This window comes from Phalacrocorax aristotelis, chromosome 24, assembly GCF_949628215.1.
Source record: "Phalacrocorax aristotelis chromosome 24, bGulAri2.1, whole genome shotgun sequence".
NCBI classification, from domain to species: Eukaryota; Metazoa; Chordata; class Aves; order Suliformes; family Phalacrocoracidae; genus Phalacrocorax; species Phalacrocorax aristotelis.
In genome coordinates, this window is record NC_134299.1 from 6,440,093 (window position 1) to 6,456,352 (window position 16,260).

General features: G+C 44.4%; 1 protein-coding gene across 1 annotated transcript in view; it reads right to left on the reverse strand.

Annotated features, from left to right (window-relative positions):
* ANTXR1 (ANTXR cell adhesion molecule 1) overlaps window positions 1–16,260 on the reverse strand; it is a 107,272-nt gene that overhangs the window by 62,522 nt on the left and 28,490 nt on the right. The window contains exons 10-12 of the mRNA XM_075117554.1: window positions 13,794–13,892; window positions 3,127–3,196; window positions 2,761–2,839 (exon numbers count right to left, since the gene is read on the reverse strand). Of these exons, the coding sequence (XP_074973655.1) occupies window positions 2,761–2,839; window positions 3,127–3,196; window positions 13,794–13,892 (248 nt within the window). The remainder of the gene's footprint in view (window positions 1–2,760; window positions 2,840–3,126; window positions 3,197–13,793; window positions 13,893–16,260) is intronic.

The following is a 16,260-nucleotide window of genomic DNA, read 5'->3' on the forward strand; positions in this document are numbered from 1 at the left end:
GCGCAGGAGTACTACCTGCACTTCCCTCCTCGCTTCTGGTGGTCACAGGAGTTGGGCCTTGCTGAGTTACAGCAGTAAAGCCATGATGTGCTTCTATAAGACGCAAAGGCTTTGATCCCTTGTTTCTTTCCAAAAGGTGACCTCCCTGCATAAGCGGAAAAGTGTTTTCTTTCTTCTAGAATTTTCACTGCTCAATAAAACTGACATTTATTTAGCTGCCTCATTCCTAGGAGTCTTCAGATGTTAAATAAAGGTCAGGACCTATGCTGGTATAAAATAGCTTGGCCCTATTATCCAATGAGAAACTGGTCCAATTCACTTACCACGAAAACCTACACAATTTTTTGCCAGCTAGGGTGATAAAAATGCCTATTAGATAGTTCAATGTCTAGGCTCTATCTGTCCTGATCTTCAAGTTCCTACATTCATAACTTAAAAGTAAAATTCTGACTTTTCTGACTGTTCATTTTTGGTCTTTACTTGCTGGGAATGTCGCTGTTTGCTTTAGCTATGCTCCTAATCGGATTTTATTCCCTGGATTACCTCCAGTATTCCTTGAAAATGGGTAGTTCATAGAACAGGACAGCTATTATTTATAGGGAAAAAGGGGCATTTGCAGATTATTTACATGTTACATAGGAAGGTTTCGTTGTGGAGCTACATGAGAAAATAAAGAAATGGTAAAGCTCATCAGGCCGTCAAGCTGCTTGCTTTGTTCCTTCTCCCATTGAAGAGCCATTTCTGGAGAGCAATGAGATTGGGGTTCAAGGCTTTTGCATCAAAGCGAGCGTGGGGCTGCCGTGTTTAGTCACTGCTGATTGCCATCTGGGAAGCTTTCTGAGGATGACACTCCAGACCTCTTTCCAAACCTGATAGTTTCTGAAATACAGCACAGAGAGGAGACGCAGAGCACTGATCGCTTGTTTGCACACTGGGGAGAAAACTTTAGTTTTCTCCCTGCTTGTTACCATCACTTCATTCCACAGCTTTCTGTCTGTCCCACTTTGGCTGCAGATTTTCAAACAGACCTAACTTTCAGGTCTGAAGTCAATTAAACCAGTCATTTGGTGCACATTTTGTATACGGGTATTTCCAGGACTGGAGCCCTTGTAACCTTAATTAAAGAGAGGATTGTAGCCTCAGTAAACAGTTTCATCTTTTAAAAGAACTTGAAAAAAATAAACACTACTACAAAGACAAAATGCCTGTTTACCCAGGAGAAACTTTCTTGATTAGTGAAGCCTGTGATATAATTTTCAAAGCAGCCACTGAACGTCGCTGCATCTAGGTTTGGATGTAGGATCTGGATTTGAATTCTGGCTGCTTAGCTGCACTGCAAATCCAGTTCCGCAGCCTGGAGGCATCAGAGTAGTAGGCAGTGCCGTGAAGCATAAGCATTCTCAAAAGTTTCCTTAGGGCTATTAAAACAATAGGAAAGGAACAGATATTTCATCTCCTGTAACCTAGAAATAATAATTCTATCCCCAGAAGAAAGGATATCAGGAAGGAATATTTTTTCGCTAAGAATTCTTTCTCAGGTCTTGCCTCATATGAGCAAAACATAGGAAAATATTCCTGTAATTTGCTGACAACGTGCAAATGCATTTTTGCCAGTGAGCAAAGAGAACTTGAACCAAAAAATTAACTAATAAAATAAATTCCCTTATTTTAAGGGATAAGGAAGTCTTTGTAAGTTTTGGAATATAAGCCCTCAAGTAAGCTCCCAGAACTGCCTGTCCATGCAATCTTGGCCTTGTTGAACAAGTATCAAGATGAAGTGACACAAGAGACCCTTCTCATCCTGTGTGTCAGCCTTTGCGGACCATAGAAGACACTGCTGGTAATCTGATGTTATACAGCTTAGCCTTTCACTTATTCTGTACAGAAACATGATGTGCCTTTACTGGGTAGGGAGAAAAGCAGGCCGTGGACAGATTTTCAAGTCTTTCTTCTGACACTACTCTGGCTTCCCAAAAAATAGCCTAAGTCAGTACACGGGAGAAGTAAAGCAGAGCCTCAACCATTCCCTGTACAGATGGCAGGTCTCCCCACAGATGAATAAAGCTGAATACACTGAAGCATGAAGGACTGCTCTGAACTGAAAATGAATTCCTCCACTACTTCCTTCAGCACAAGCCATTTCATGCTCTCTTCCCAACAGCCATCACTTAGCAGAAGCAGTATCTTCAGCAACACAATGAATTATAAATGGTTTCATCACCCTTTGCCTGATTCCACCAAAGACTTAGTGCAGCAAGTCACTACTGGCAAAGGATGACGCCAGCTATAAGGCACCTGCCTCAGTTGAGAGACCCCCACATTTTTTGGCTACCATACTGGTTTCCAGACAAAGGGTGTGATCACAACTGCCATAATGCCTTTCACAGTGAGCAGCACCATTACTGTAGAGGAAACAGACCAGCTAATGAAGCCAGCAGACCTGCTTCTTGTTCACTGTGCAGTGGACAAGGAGGCATAGACACTCCAGACCACTGGCTGCTAGTCCTGTTCTGGTCAGCATCCCACAGCAGATACCGAGCCTGAGATGTTAGTGAAGACTCTAGAGCTTTCCCACATTATGACACAAAATGTCATCCTACCACACTCACAAGCTCACCTTTACAAGAGGGAAATGGGTCCTTCGCACACCAGGCTTACTCAACTTACTCGGAAGCCCTGAGACTGGTGTAACAAACATCTGTTGTTAAGTACCACCATCCTACTGACTGAATGATTTTAGGCACGTGAATTGAAACTTACACAGTGTGTGCTGGAGATGATGACGGAGCTAGAGATGAAGCTCAGACCATCGTTCATACTGACTTGGAGAGCTGCTTCCCTGAAAAAAACCACAAGCGACAAGTCAGGCCAGCTAGGCCACAATCCTCTACTAGATAATATCCTCTGGTACCTGGGCTCCTGATGCACAGAAGAGCTTTTTGTACGCGTTAATTCACCCTGCTGGTACTCTCTCCCCTGTGCTCCAATGCACAACTCCCAGTTCACCCAACAAGCACAGGGGACAATGGCAGAATTAGATGCACGTAAGAACAGAATACAGAGAGGTGACACAGATTCATCTTTGCACAGGCAAAGTAAATATTTGAGTACATAGTAAAAACATACATGCCAACTTCTCGTAGCACAGGTGCTGGGCAGAGTAAGTAGGTGTCTTCCACTACAAAAGGCTTCTCATCTGGAAAGAAAGAAATACTGGAATTTATTACCTGGTCAGTAACACAGGTCTTAAAGAACAATCTTCAATAATGTTTCTCCTCATTCTTCTAGATAAATAAGAACAAACACCGTATGAGGGATGAGGAGCTACGGCACAGCAGTATCTCCAAGGTAACCGTAGGCATGCTTTTAGCCCATGGAGTTACAGAGTAAATACAAGGTAAGAGCAGATACCCTGCACCTCAGGGAAGAAAAAAATTAACACCTTGCATTTACCCCCTGAGAAAGATAGTAAAATGTGGCAGCTGACTCTCCTTCCTCATTTCTTCACAGAGCCCTCGTGAAAATGGTCTTGTTTTCAGGCTGCCACAGCTCTCCGTCATTCTCACCATTCCACAAAGCCCTTTGTGCCACCACTCCTAAAAAAGGGCTGAGGACTACCTGCCCCCACAGAGCCAAACACCTGGGGCAGTCGAAGTCCTGCACAGCCTGTCACCCACATCTTGCCCGCAGCACCCTCGCCATTCCTACAGCCGCTCCCTGCTTTGAAATCTGTGACACCACACATCCGAGCCACAACAAAACTGAAGATGCAAAGCTTTTTGAATGGTCAGAGTAAATTATCACAGCCACTCTATAAAGGAGACCAGACAGAGTTGCAACAGAGAACATATAATCGAAAATAGCTGGGTTAAGAAAATTGTATAGTAAAGAAAATTTTGCACTTTAGGGCAGACTCATCTGAACCTAAATTAAACCTTCCAACCTACAGTATGTTATGGTTTTATTAATGGAGTGAGAAAAATTATCAATAAGGAATTGTCTGGGAAACACAAATGTCAGCTAATACTCTTCTTTTAGACTTAAATCGGAACTTTATACCATCTCTCTGGTGACAGGAGGGACGGGGATCCCAAGGAACTTCCCAGCCCATTTGCCAGCTGACTAGAGATCAGGCAGGCTGGCAGAAAACCAGGCAGACGGGCTGGCTGGTTTTTGTTTTTTGGACTGGAAACCACACATTCCTGCAGAGGGGGCTGATTCTGCTGAATCAGCGTTTTCCAGAAGGACGTCACTACATCGGAAAGCTTTCTACCGGCTGTATGATAACCACCTCTAAGGCCTTCACAGAGATGCTTATAGACCTGAAATGAGCTGTTACCAAATATTATAAGCTTCCTAAAATTTTCCAGTGAAAATTTTAGTTTTGTTTGAAAGCCCCTCCTCTCCTGACAGATTCCTTCCTCTTGTCCTCTCAGACCTGTAGGTTTCAAATCTCATCTTCACTCCAAATCTTGACTCTCATCTCTATAAACCGCAGGGTGAAAGAGACCCTCGTTCTATGGGGCCATGTTGAAACAGGAGTACAATTCATCACCACCTCACTTTGCTATTTGAAATACAGACAGCAAACCTGGGGCCTCCAACCACCTGAAGTCTATTCACAACTGCTTAGAGCACATAACCTCCCAGAGGAGACATAAAACTGGCAACGTGGAAGCAATGTTATGGTGCTCAGCGCATCGCTGACAGCAACGGGGAATGGAAAGGAGCAAGGATAAAAGTTTAACTAAATTGTTTAGCAATCTAATGGTGAGCCGAGCTATTCTGACTGTCTGGGCTTTTGATTTTGAGGAAACTTGTGCAAGTTACAATTCCGTTTAAGGTGCCAGCTGAGAAAGGAAAAGCCATGAAGAAACACAAGCCAAAAAGAATGTGGCATCCTTCTCTCAATTAACTTCTGCATCATGTGTGAGCCCTGCTCATTCTTCACTTGGCTGCCGAGCAAATTTGTTCACACGGATGGTGTCTACTCATGCTTAGGGTAACAGCAGTAGAGCACTGCTGATCCTGGCCCGTTCTCTGCCGTTAGCTCAGCAGGGTTCCCTCAGAAGCAGGGTCACGCAGCACATTTTACTGGAGTGGATGAGGCATAAAGATAAGCGACACAGACTTCAAGGTTTGTCCCCTCGTGCAGAAGCAGGACTCACCAAGTCAAGCATCCTTTCCCAGACATTCCTAAAAGAGAGGTTTCCACTGAACACAAATTTTTAGAAAGCAGTAATATTGCTCTAGTAATTCCTATTGCACACTATAATCCCTATTTCATACCAGTGTATTTCTTTGCTTTGGCAGCAATATAAAAGATTATTTCCTTGGGCAGGTTAGGAAATGTTTATTTTTTACACTCCATTAAAAAAATGAAATGGTAATGAGAAGTTGTAGCCTTTCCTGAAGCTTTCCTTATGCTTCCAGCTTCCAGCAAATCCCATGCCTACATATACATGCTTGAATTTTTGGGTTACCCACAGCAGCTGTTTTGGTAAGGACTGTTTGACACAGGCAAACAGCTGAAAGTGAAACATTTTAGCCAGCGTATGGTTTTCACCTACAGGCTTTGCTTCTGCATTATGGCTCTCCTACTGAGAGCCGTCTTCAAGCTTCTGTGCTCTCTCCAGATCCCTCCTCCCTGGCCTGGGAAGTGCCATAGTATCGCTGTTTTCCCACAGCCTCAGTGCAAGAACACATACGAACATTTCCACTACACTAAACATGAGGAGCAGATGTTTTCAGCACAGAGTACTCCTTCGCTAGCCCCATACTATCTAGCGGATTACTTCCTCATTAAAAGAGCAGCCGACAGACAATAGGCATTCAAAGCATGCAATGCAGTGACACAACGCACACCCCTCACTTCCTACAGCACAGGCGCTGGATTTATGGTAGGCTTGCATCATATACACACACAGTTTTGCAACGGAGTTACTAAATCAAACCAGTGGTGTTTCCCACTTTGCACAAGCAAGGAGGATGCGCAGTGGTGGTGAATTGGGCCCTACAGTTCTGTTCTCACCTCATTTATGAAGATATCAGCTCCCATAAATTTATGACATTGTCTCAGTGCACACACGCCAAGAGAATGAAGAGCAATGTCTTGTTTTCTCCTTTGCTAACAGTGGCAGCAAAGGCCAGACTTCTCCATGCCAGCATTCACTAAAACAAAAGCTGGCTTAATTTTGCAAGGCCTTTTGCTGAGATCTCATTAGCTTTTAGTTTCTTTTCCTCTCCCTTTGCACCCCCAACTTGCACTAAAGTCTATGCCTCTCTAGAAAGTTTATCAGACTCGGAGTCCCAAGAGGGGACTCATGGCTGGCCAGGCTGGCTACAGGGAGAGACTATTTTGTTTGGATAATGTTTGTGTTTCACCACAAAAATGAGTGACTATTTTCCTTTGCTCTAAACAAAAGAGGATCCATTTGGTTTGCATAACTCTGGCCATCTGACTCCTTCCTGGAAAACTTACATAGGGAAACCAAACAAAACAACACTTCTCATCTGCTATTGCATCTGTATCTGCAGAGTGCATTTGAAAGAACGCCACTTTTCTCGTCGGCTAGAGAAATTTGCCGTATTCCTGTGCACCAAGAGATGGGCCTGAATGCTCCTGAACTCTAGATCTTCTGCCAAAAGTCTGAATTTTGTGGTTTGGACTTCTCTCAGCTGACAATACTAGTGGAAGAGCTGTGGAAAGCGGGGAGCAGAGCGCTTGACTTGGTGTCGCTGACTTTGCTGCCCAGGAAGTGATTTCTGTTCTGGGCTCGGCCGCTAGCCGGCTCTGTAACCATGAAGAAATCACTTTGCCTCCTTTGCCAGTTTTAGAGGAAGGATGCCTAGGCCTTGATCGCATCTCAGACACCAATCACAGGCAGAGCTTGGACATCTTCAGGAAATATTGCAATGCCTCGCTTTTGAGAAAATCCACCCACAGTAACGGGCGCAATTTGCGCCCTACCTATGCACCTCTAATCACTCCATCAAGCAAAAGAAGCTTCTCACTGTATATAAAACCCCCACAGGGCACTGCACTCATGGGCAACTGAAACTAGTCAGTCCTGATGCATAAGCTGTTCAGAGCAGCATGCAGAAATGGAGGAGGGTCAAACATCTCACAAAACCACGTCTGTTTTCTGTAGATGCCCTTTCAGCAAGGTACTTTCTACTGCTCGAATTCCTGTAATTCACTACCCAGCATTCCTACACCTTTTAACAACTATCTGTAGCCTGTAAAATCTATTATTCCCAGCATCAGTGAATAGTTTCTTTTGCCATTAGCAGGGTGTAACCTTTTGGCAATCCCAGACTTGGAGTACTTCCCAACCATAAATAATAAAAGCCCCAACATATGCATGATGTTTTAACACAGAAAAGCAAACCTCAATAAAAGAGGGGTACAAAAACCCAAAGAAGGTGACCGATACAGACCATAGTACTTTCTTTTAGCCATATAACCAAGCTAAAATTAGCAGCCTTTCCTTTGATTAATGGTTCATCCAAGAACCAACTGGCATACTAAAAACTGACTGCAAAGATCTCTTACAGAAGGGTTCAAGCACAACATTTTCAAATTGCCACCACAATATCGCAAGTGCTGATTGTTGGGCTCGCAATATCAGCAATATTTTAGTCCAGAAAAGGCTGCAAAAGCTGTTTGTCAAACTTCCCATCTATCACAGACTAACAATTTCCTTCTGTCATCCCTGTATTTAGGATTTGCATTCAGCTAAAGCCCATCTCAGAAAACACTTTGTTACTATAGGAGAGAAGGCTCTGGTCTGTTAGACTAGGACAGCCCAATTGGGGGTGGGAGCCTGGCTGCCCTCTCGTAAGACTCCCCCAGGAACATCTGCGCTAAGGTGGCTGTTCTCATCTGCACCTCAGCCCACTGGAGAAGGGTAGCCCTGAGCCATCATGAGCCTGAGCACTTCCCTTGTCCCTTTGTCACCTCAGATGAGGCAAAATACCGCCATAATCCTCTGTACCACCCACCAAAGCACAATCTCTGTTCATCCCGGCTGACTCCTCCTCTTATGCCACTCCTTATGACAACTCTGCAAACAAAGTTTTTATTTCAAACCCATTTTGTGGGGAGATAGGAATGTAGAAAGACACTGGAACACTCTCTGAGCTACAGACTGCCAACGAGAAAGACCCATAAATAAGAAATGTTTTGTTAACGTTGTAATGAAAACCACATTGAGATCACGCTGTAATTGTTCTGCTTTGTGTAGGGACACATGAGCTTTGAATGCCAAAGCCATTCAGAGCAGAGTTAGGGGATGGGGGGAAGAGACAGATAAGCACAGAACAGTGATACCACATTCATAACAATCACTAGATGGAGAGAATGGATCTGGAAGGAATTGCTTTTTCTCTGACGGGTTCATCTGCTGCACATACAATTCTGTTCAACAAGCACACATAGCTTCAAGACTACTAATAGAACTTGGCAAAGCACCACGCTATTAATTTGCTCATGCTCACAACTGGCAGCTCAGGAGAGCAGCACATGCTGCAGCACAACAGGGTCACTCCCAGGCAGGAAACTTGGTCCCGCACTGCAACAGCTCCACGCCGATCTCAGAGCTGTTACCGTAAACTCCATCATGCTTATTTGCACAGATATACTGGTGTCACAGTGAGAGACCCTCTCGCTCCCCAGCAGCAAGCAGTATAAGTGAGCCTGGTAAAGCACTCCAACTCCACATCGCATGGAGATTCTCCTCACTCAGCCCAAGTTTCCTGCCTGCCCTGTGCTTGCTCCTCTGCACTCAGCCCAGACAGCTGCAGAGAAGTCTGCTGGAGGTAAACACACAGGAATCCTGTTTTAAAAGTTCCTACACTGCAATTTGTCAGAAGCTAAGAGACATTTGTGGGAAGTGCAATCATTTTTCCTGTTCTCATATTCTTTGTCAAGCACTTACTTGGGCCACCCTTCAAAATAGGGTGCCAAGCTCCCCTTGGTCTATGTTTTCAGCTAGGAAAAATTAGAGGCGTACATTGTGTCCTTCATAAAGGTGACACTCCCAAAAAACACCTGATGGAGTTTGTACAGAGTGTTGGACATTCTCTAGTACCACAGTAGAAAGAGTGAAAAGCTACTATAAGAAAATAAAAGGAAAGATTCAGTGGAGGATTAAAGTGACATGAGCAAGTGGGGAAATCAGGGATTAGAGAGAGGAACAGCAAAGCAAAATGTTCCTGTGCCAAGAGCGACCAGGTTGTGAGAAAGTAAAGAAGGCATCACAAGAAAGGTTACTGTGCTGCCAGGAAAGAGAAAGGATGGGAAAAATGGAGCAACCTGCTAGGCTTTAAAAACAGGAGACAATTTTTAGAAGGCATTTGTTGGGCAGTTTTGGGATATGGTTCCCTATACAGCTCGGTCTCCACTGATACCTGGCAAAGTCCTGCTCCCACTGTGTTTGTCCCATTTTCCCTCACTTCTGGTACTCTGTGCTGGGGAAAAAAAAAAAAAACCAAAACAGGCTATTTTATGCAAAGGATGAGTTTTGGCCAAGTGTCCAGAGCGTTCACTAGAATGCAAATGATCGAGCCCCACCTCTGCTCTGGTGCATGCTGTTTCCTCACCAGTCTTTCATCTCTCTGTTCAGTTTTAAATTGCCTAGGACAGAGCTGCCTCTATGCCCAGAACTATCTTTTCTGGATCCTGCCCAATCTGGGCAGACAAAGACATTTTAGCACCACAAAGCAGTCATAAGTCATTGCACTGTATAATTACTTTTAACTCTGTGCAGTCTGAAACCAATTCTCCTAGGTCCTGCTGCTGGCAGAAAACACCCTGCTGTTGAACATGCATCTGGTTACGGTTCTGCTCAGCCAAATATTCTTCATGGTTTTTACAGATGTTCCATTCTTTATCCCATAGCTATGAACATTATGAGACGATGCTCTCTTCACCTGCCACTTTTCTCTGCCAGTAATCCCAATAAAAATCTATTAGCTCATGCCCTTAACCTCAGCAAGTCCTAGCTGTGCTGGTCTACATCTCATCCGGGATAATTTAAGGTTTCAGGAATTGTTGGCTTAGTGTTATCTTTAAAAATACCTCCCTCCCTGATACAATCAAGCAAATAAAAACAGCTGAGCTATCCAGTCTCCATAAGGTTTCCATAAAATTCTCATTCAGTTGCTTCTTATGTTAAGCTGTTTGCAGCCAAGTGCCACAAAGGCACACAGAGTGCCGGCTGGAGCTGCAGGCGCCACTAAAGCGAATCACTGAGGTACGTTCTCACACAGAACAACTTAAACTTAACAGAGCTGTGCCAGTTCCCACCAGGAGAGACTTGGTTTTGAGAACACTGATGAGCAATTGTTGACTTCCCTCGATCAGGGAGTGGTTTGAACTCAGAAATAAGTTTGCGGCCTCTTGCTTCCAGGTCACTGCATCAAACAATCTAGTGCTGTGCAAAACGACTGAGAGGTCTTGGGGCAGTGCCAAGGAGAATGAGCTCACTTTTCACCCGTGCATTGATTCAGGACACAACAAATGCATCGGGTCAGAAGGTGGGGAACATATTTGGCCCTTATCCTCATTTTCCACTGTCATTTTGTAGACGCAGGAAGACAGCTTCAAACAAAAATATCCCATGGGTTGCGCTAAGATAAGCTCATCTTTCCTGAAAGCTACTATGAAATTATGGTGACAGACACCATAATAAATTACTCAGCTAGACAAGCAGTCAGCACACAAAAAGAGTGGAAGGAGTCTTCCTCCTTGCCCCCACCAACACCAGGACACAGCGTTTGGAAGTGAGGCAACCCTTGCAAACGGTTCCTCCCATTGCCAACACTGGATGTTTTTGTGTCTCCATAGACAGGACACACTGAATAGTGGAAAGCTGAGGGGTGACAGTCTTAGCAATGTGAAGACTTTAGGGTGTTTCCAGGAATTAATGCCTTGCTCCAGAGCCATCCAGCTCTGAGGAAGCTGATCTGGGAAGCAGTTGGGGTGCAATGGCAGGTCACAGCTAGCACAGCCTTAGGTAACAGAGGTAACAGGCAACTTTCAAGCCAATGACAAGTAGTGAGCACGTAGTCTTCTCTGGAGGAAAAAGTGGAATAGCAAACCAAGTGCTGAAAAGACTTTACATACGAGAGAGAAGGAGGATAGCATTAACATCGCTTCCCTACCTGGCAAAGCTGGCAGGAACGGTAGCTACTTTTACCTCCCATTCAGGCTCAGAGTCCCGTCCCAGACTCACAATGCAAAGGGGACCATAAGAAGGACAACTGTTGGATGCATATGAAGGCAGAAATGAAGGGAGAACAGGCGATCGAGAAAGGACACCTGCACCACATCTCTAGCTTCAGAAGAGGCCCCAGAAACCAGTAGGAAGAGTATTAGTCCTGCTGTCAGGACATCCGCGTGCTTGTCTGCGATGAGCTCGCTTGGAGCAGCTACCTTCAGTACTGTACTTCAGTTCCCCAGTCGGTAAACCAGGGGTAGTAGAGTTTATTCATTTCATATACAGCTTCCAATGCTTTTGCTCTTCAAGATGTAGATCTGTTTTAAAGCTCCTAATAAAAAGTTCAAATTAAGTCCAAGATCCAAATTTTTCATCAGGCCTTCTGAACTCACGCTCAGAGACCTTTGTGCTGCAGCTCTTGAATGCAATTTGTAGAAGAAATGGAAAGCAATGTGGGAAATACAAGTAACGATGTCCTTCCACCACAGAAGGGCCAAACCTAGCTTTTATCCCCTCCCACACGGGTTGCAAAAAACCTGGCCCCTGGTAGTCCTAAAACTGAAATGCTGCACATGTTGACCCAATCAGCCTTGCTTTAGAGATCATCAACAGCACAAATCTCTCAAAGGGATATCTGGTCTGAGGGATGTTCAGGACTTAAAACAAGGCCAGGCCAGGCTACAGCAGGGTGATGTGGAAACTCCTAAATCTTTCAATTTTCAGGGTTTCTGTCATGCCGAGTGGTGGTCTTTAACTCCCATAACTTCCATTATACATGACCACGTGTTTCTTAGCATAAAAAACAACTGCTTGAAAAATCCTCCTGAACTGGAAGTAGCTCCTCCACAAAGTGGAAGTTTTCACCCAAATGCTATGTTTGATATGGGATATTAACTTTTTGATTGAAAAAAGACAGCAGGCATGCAAACTAAGAATGCTACAAACCGTCAGCTTCCAACAACCAAAGCCAAAGGCTTTTGGGTTTGCACCACATGGCTTCAGACTTTTGATGAAAAAAAAAACCCCTTCTAATTTCATCTCCATTGGAACCTTCCAGGTGGAGAGAGAAGGAAGGTTTCTTGCCCAGCTCTAGTAAGGCTTTATAAACACATATGATCCAAACAAAAATTTGGATCTGAAGTCTGGGGAGAAACCCAACATGGTTCAACGCCTAAATGCAGCCATGATCCAGATTTAAGGAGGTCTGCCCACATGTCAAGTTTGGGTCTGATTTTATGGAGCTTAAAAGGAAATGCATGAATCTGAGGCTGCCTCTGCTGTTCTTTTCTGAAAGCCACCTCTCACTTGTTCACACATCTCCAGCACTTTTCTCTGGGCTGCATGGAGATGCTTCCAAAACAGTTAATTCACCATATCCTGTCCCCCCCCCAGTGCTTTTACTCAGATCCCTCTCCTTCCCTATTCCCCCCTTCAGCGCCACCCACTCCTCCCTGGACACTTAGCCCTTCACCTTCTGCTTTTCATGTCCTCAGCACTCACCATATCTGAATTAAGCAAACATGAACCACAGCCAGCCAAGCTTTCTGCTTAGTGACACAAGAGTTGGCAATTCCAGAACCTGCCCACTACAGAGAGGGTCAGCATAACAGTACAAAAGTAATTCAGGACAAATTATGAACATTCACTCTCCAATAAACACACCTTCTCTGAATGCTCCCTGGCTTTCCTCACAGGGCAAACAGCCTTAGCAAACTGTTCCCCTGCTCCAAAAAGCCAAAGCACCAGCAAGTCCAACATTGAGCCATCAGACCTTCACATGTCTAACTCATAATAGACTAATTCACGCATTTATTTTATACTCAAAAGGGTAAGGACCACCTCCACAACAACCAGGCAGCTTCTGAATAGATTCCATGTTAGAAAAGATGAATTCTACTGTCACTGGTGGTATTAGCTATGGGTTACGCTTTCTGGTTTCCTGTGTGGGTTTGCAGGCATGACAGATGAGAACTATAGGATCATTCATTCTTCCAGCTAAATGGCTCTCAGTACACTTCACAAAAAGACCAGACACTCAGGGTCTAATTTGCTTCTCTTACTTCCGTTCTTCTGCTTGGTCAACTCTGTAGAGGAAACATCTTTCCAAGCTGCAGCCACAGAAGCACAGCAATGCCTTAGCCCTTGCTCCCACATGGCTTCCAACAACAGTGTTTGTTTAAGCTGCGTGACCAGGCCTGCTGAGTACCACAAAATATAGGTAAGGAGAGGCGCAGACCTGATCTCACTACATACTTATCCAGGGAGACACAAATAGATACTCTTTACAGGCAAGTGGTTTGTCTTCTATATTTTGTCCCCTCCGCTACTCAAGCTTATCTATTCACATGCATGCTGTCAGTCACAGCATATAATACCACCAGAAACTTTCCTGGAAAAAAAAAAACAAACAAAAAATCTCTCCTGCATTCAGCAAATTTAAAGCTCCTCATCCCCTAATTATTACCTTCACAATCTATATATTTGAAGATCCAAAATATTTTGCAAGCAAATGCTTGCCAGTGCAGAGTCAGAAGGAAAAAGAAGAAAAAAAAAAAAGTAAAACCAGCTTACTGAGAGTAACCGTGTCATTGATCCTGAAACTGCAGAGCACTCTGTCAACGTTACGGGCATGTCGAAATCCATTTCCTCTCACGACAACCTGGAACGACTCTGTAGCAAAAGAGACAGTAGATTGTTGGTACATAGCAAGGCGAAGGATGGTCATTTAGACAAGGCATGCATGTCACAAGATTTGACTTGAGATGTCTTGAGCTAAAATTTGCAGCTGAACAGTTTTTAAGTTTTAAAACGTTAAAAATTGAACTTGCACTCTCTCCCTACCCAATTTCAACTTGAGTTTTTCGAAAAAGGAAATAAAACACAACAGAAACGTTTTAGCTGACCTGCAGTGAAAACATCAAGCTTCAGAGACACTGAGCTTTCCCCTCCCCAGGTTGCCATTTTAAATGGCAGAAAATTTTGGGTGAAGAGAAATATCTTTCCCCAGAGAGAAAAAATCCCCAAATTCTTCCAGTGACAGATAACTTGGAGAAGTTCAGGCGCTACTTTCCTGGGTAACTGCAAAATTGTATCAGTTGCCATGTGTGTTGTCACAACGTGCCCCACTAGCCTGTACAACAACGAGTCCCTGGCTGGACTCATTTCCATACGATGAGAGGGGATTTCGTCAACCGACCAGCTTTCTAGTCTCTGGACAAAGGCTATGATCTCAGAGCCTGTGGGCATTTCTCCAAGTCCTCCTCTTTGCTGTTCTTCCAGATCAACTCTACAAGATCACCGCAAGCTGCGGTGCAAGAAGAAAGCGTCAAGGAGAGTCACCAGCACCCGAGCGCTGAGCTGAGCGGTCCTTTTGGAACAAGCAGGCCCAAGCAATGAGATCATATCCTCACAAATCTTTCAGACCACTCTTTACCATCCCTTCTTATTCCAACTACTTGAACCTAGTGCTGGGAAAGGTTCACAAACTTCCTGCAGCCCCCAGCATTAAGACTGCCTTGCAAGGAGAGCACTATTTTCAGACTTCCAGATTTTGAAACAGGGCCATTGTCCCAGAAAAGTTCTGGCAGCAGTCGTAGGAACTCAAACACTGCAGCTCCCCATGGTGAAGGAAACAGCCCCCACAATTCCTGTCACTATCTAAGAGAGGCACTCACAATCCCCACTGATGTTTCGCCGGTGAATGCGGTTTGAACACAAAATGTTCCACCTCCAAGACAACGCAGGAGTAATCACAGTGCATAGGAAACACCACCCTGGTTTTAAAATTCCCAGGAGCAACAAGGAACCTAGTTTTTGCAGATTCAAAGTTTTCACCTTGCACTTTACAGTCCCCATCATCTTTCACCTCCCTTAAGGACTCATGCACTGTACTTGTCAAAAAAAGCAGATTTGCTCTGGAATCTGGGCTTTCTTCCAGGTCCCACTCGTTTACAGCCAAGTTGCAAATCATCCCACCACATCTAGCCAGGGAAGCTGCTTCACAGGCCCATTATGTGTTGTCCAAGAGCATTTGGGAAGAACGGGGGAGAAGAGCTCTGTTCTGGAGTGCGGGGGCTGATGAAAACTTAAGAGAAATCACAGAATTCTCAACTGCTGGGGAATGAGAGTTCAAGTGCAGTCAAAGAATGGCATATCAATAATGACAGGTTAACCACGGGGATCCTGTCTCTGCTTGAGACCGAAATGAATAGATACAGTATGTCCCCCGCGTGTCTGTACTGATGCAACAGCAGATCATCAAGAAACTGGCTTTTTAGAATGATGTGTTGCTGCTGAAATTTATAACTCGAGTGTCTGGGCACAGTGTGCAGTGCTACAGTGGCCTCAGGTAACACAGAGCCCTCACGTTCTTTCCTTCTGCCGGGGCAGGGAAGGCAAAACCCACCCCCACTCTTCAAGGATGAGCACAGAAACAAGAAAATACAAGTTATCAGAGCTATACCTGCAAAATTTTATTTTAGAAAATGACACTGATGCACATACCTTTGATGTTCAGTGGCACTCTCATTAGTCTCAAGGTCTTAAGTGATTAAATTTGCTGCAGTTCAAGAGCAGTAGAGTATTTGCTCAAATTCTGAGATAAGGCCTTGAATTAAGCATCTAAATAACTGTTGGCATTTTTCAAGGTTAATATTGCTCCTTTTGTGAAGCACTGGCCAAATTCCAGCATAAGCGGTTTATATAAAACCCCTCTACCTTTCCTCTCAGCTGGCTCTGCTGGATACAGCTGCACATTGGCCCTACATTCTAATTAAGACACGATGAATGGGCGTGACGAGATGTATAAGCAACTGACAGGCGTATTAGAAAGTGTTAAAGATGGCAATAGATGGTGGTCATAAGCCGTTTTCTGGCTCATGGCATTGCATAGGCATCATTGTTCATCACTTATATAAGCATGTGAATATATTTACATGGGCCTGAATGCTCATACAATTTCATTTCCCTTCCCAAGCATTTATGGAACATCACTGCACTATATCAGAGACTGCCATGGCAACAATCTCCCGCCATGCTC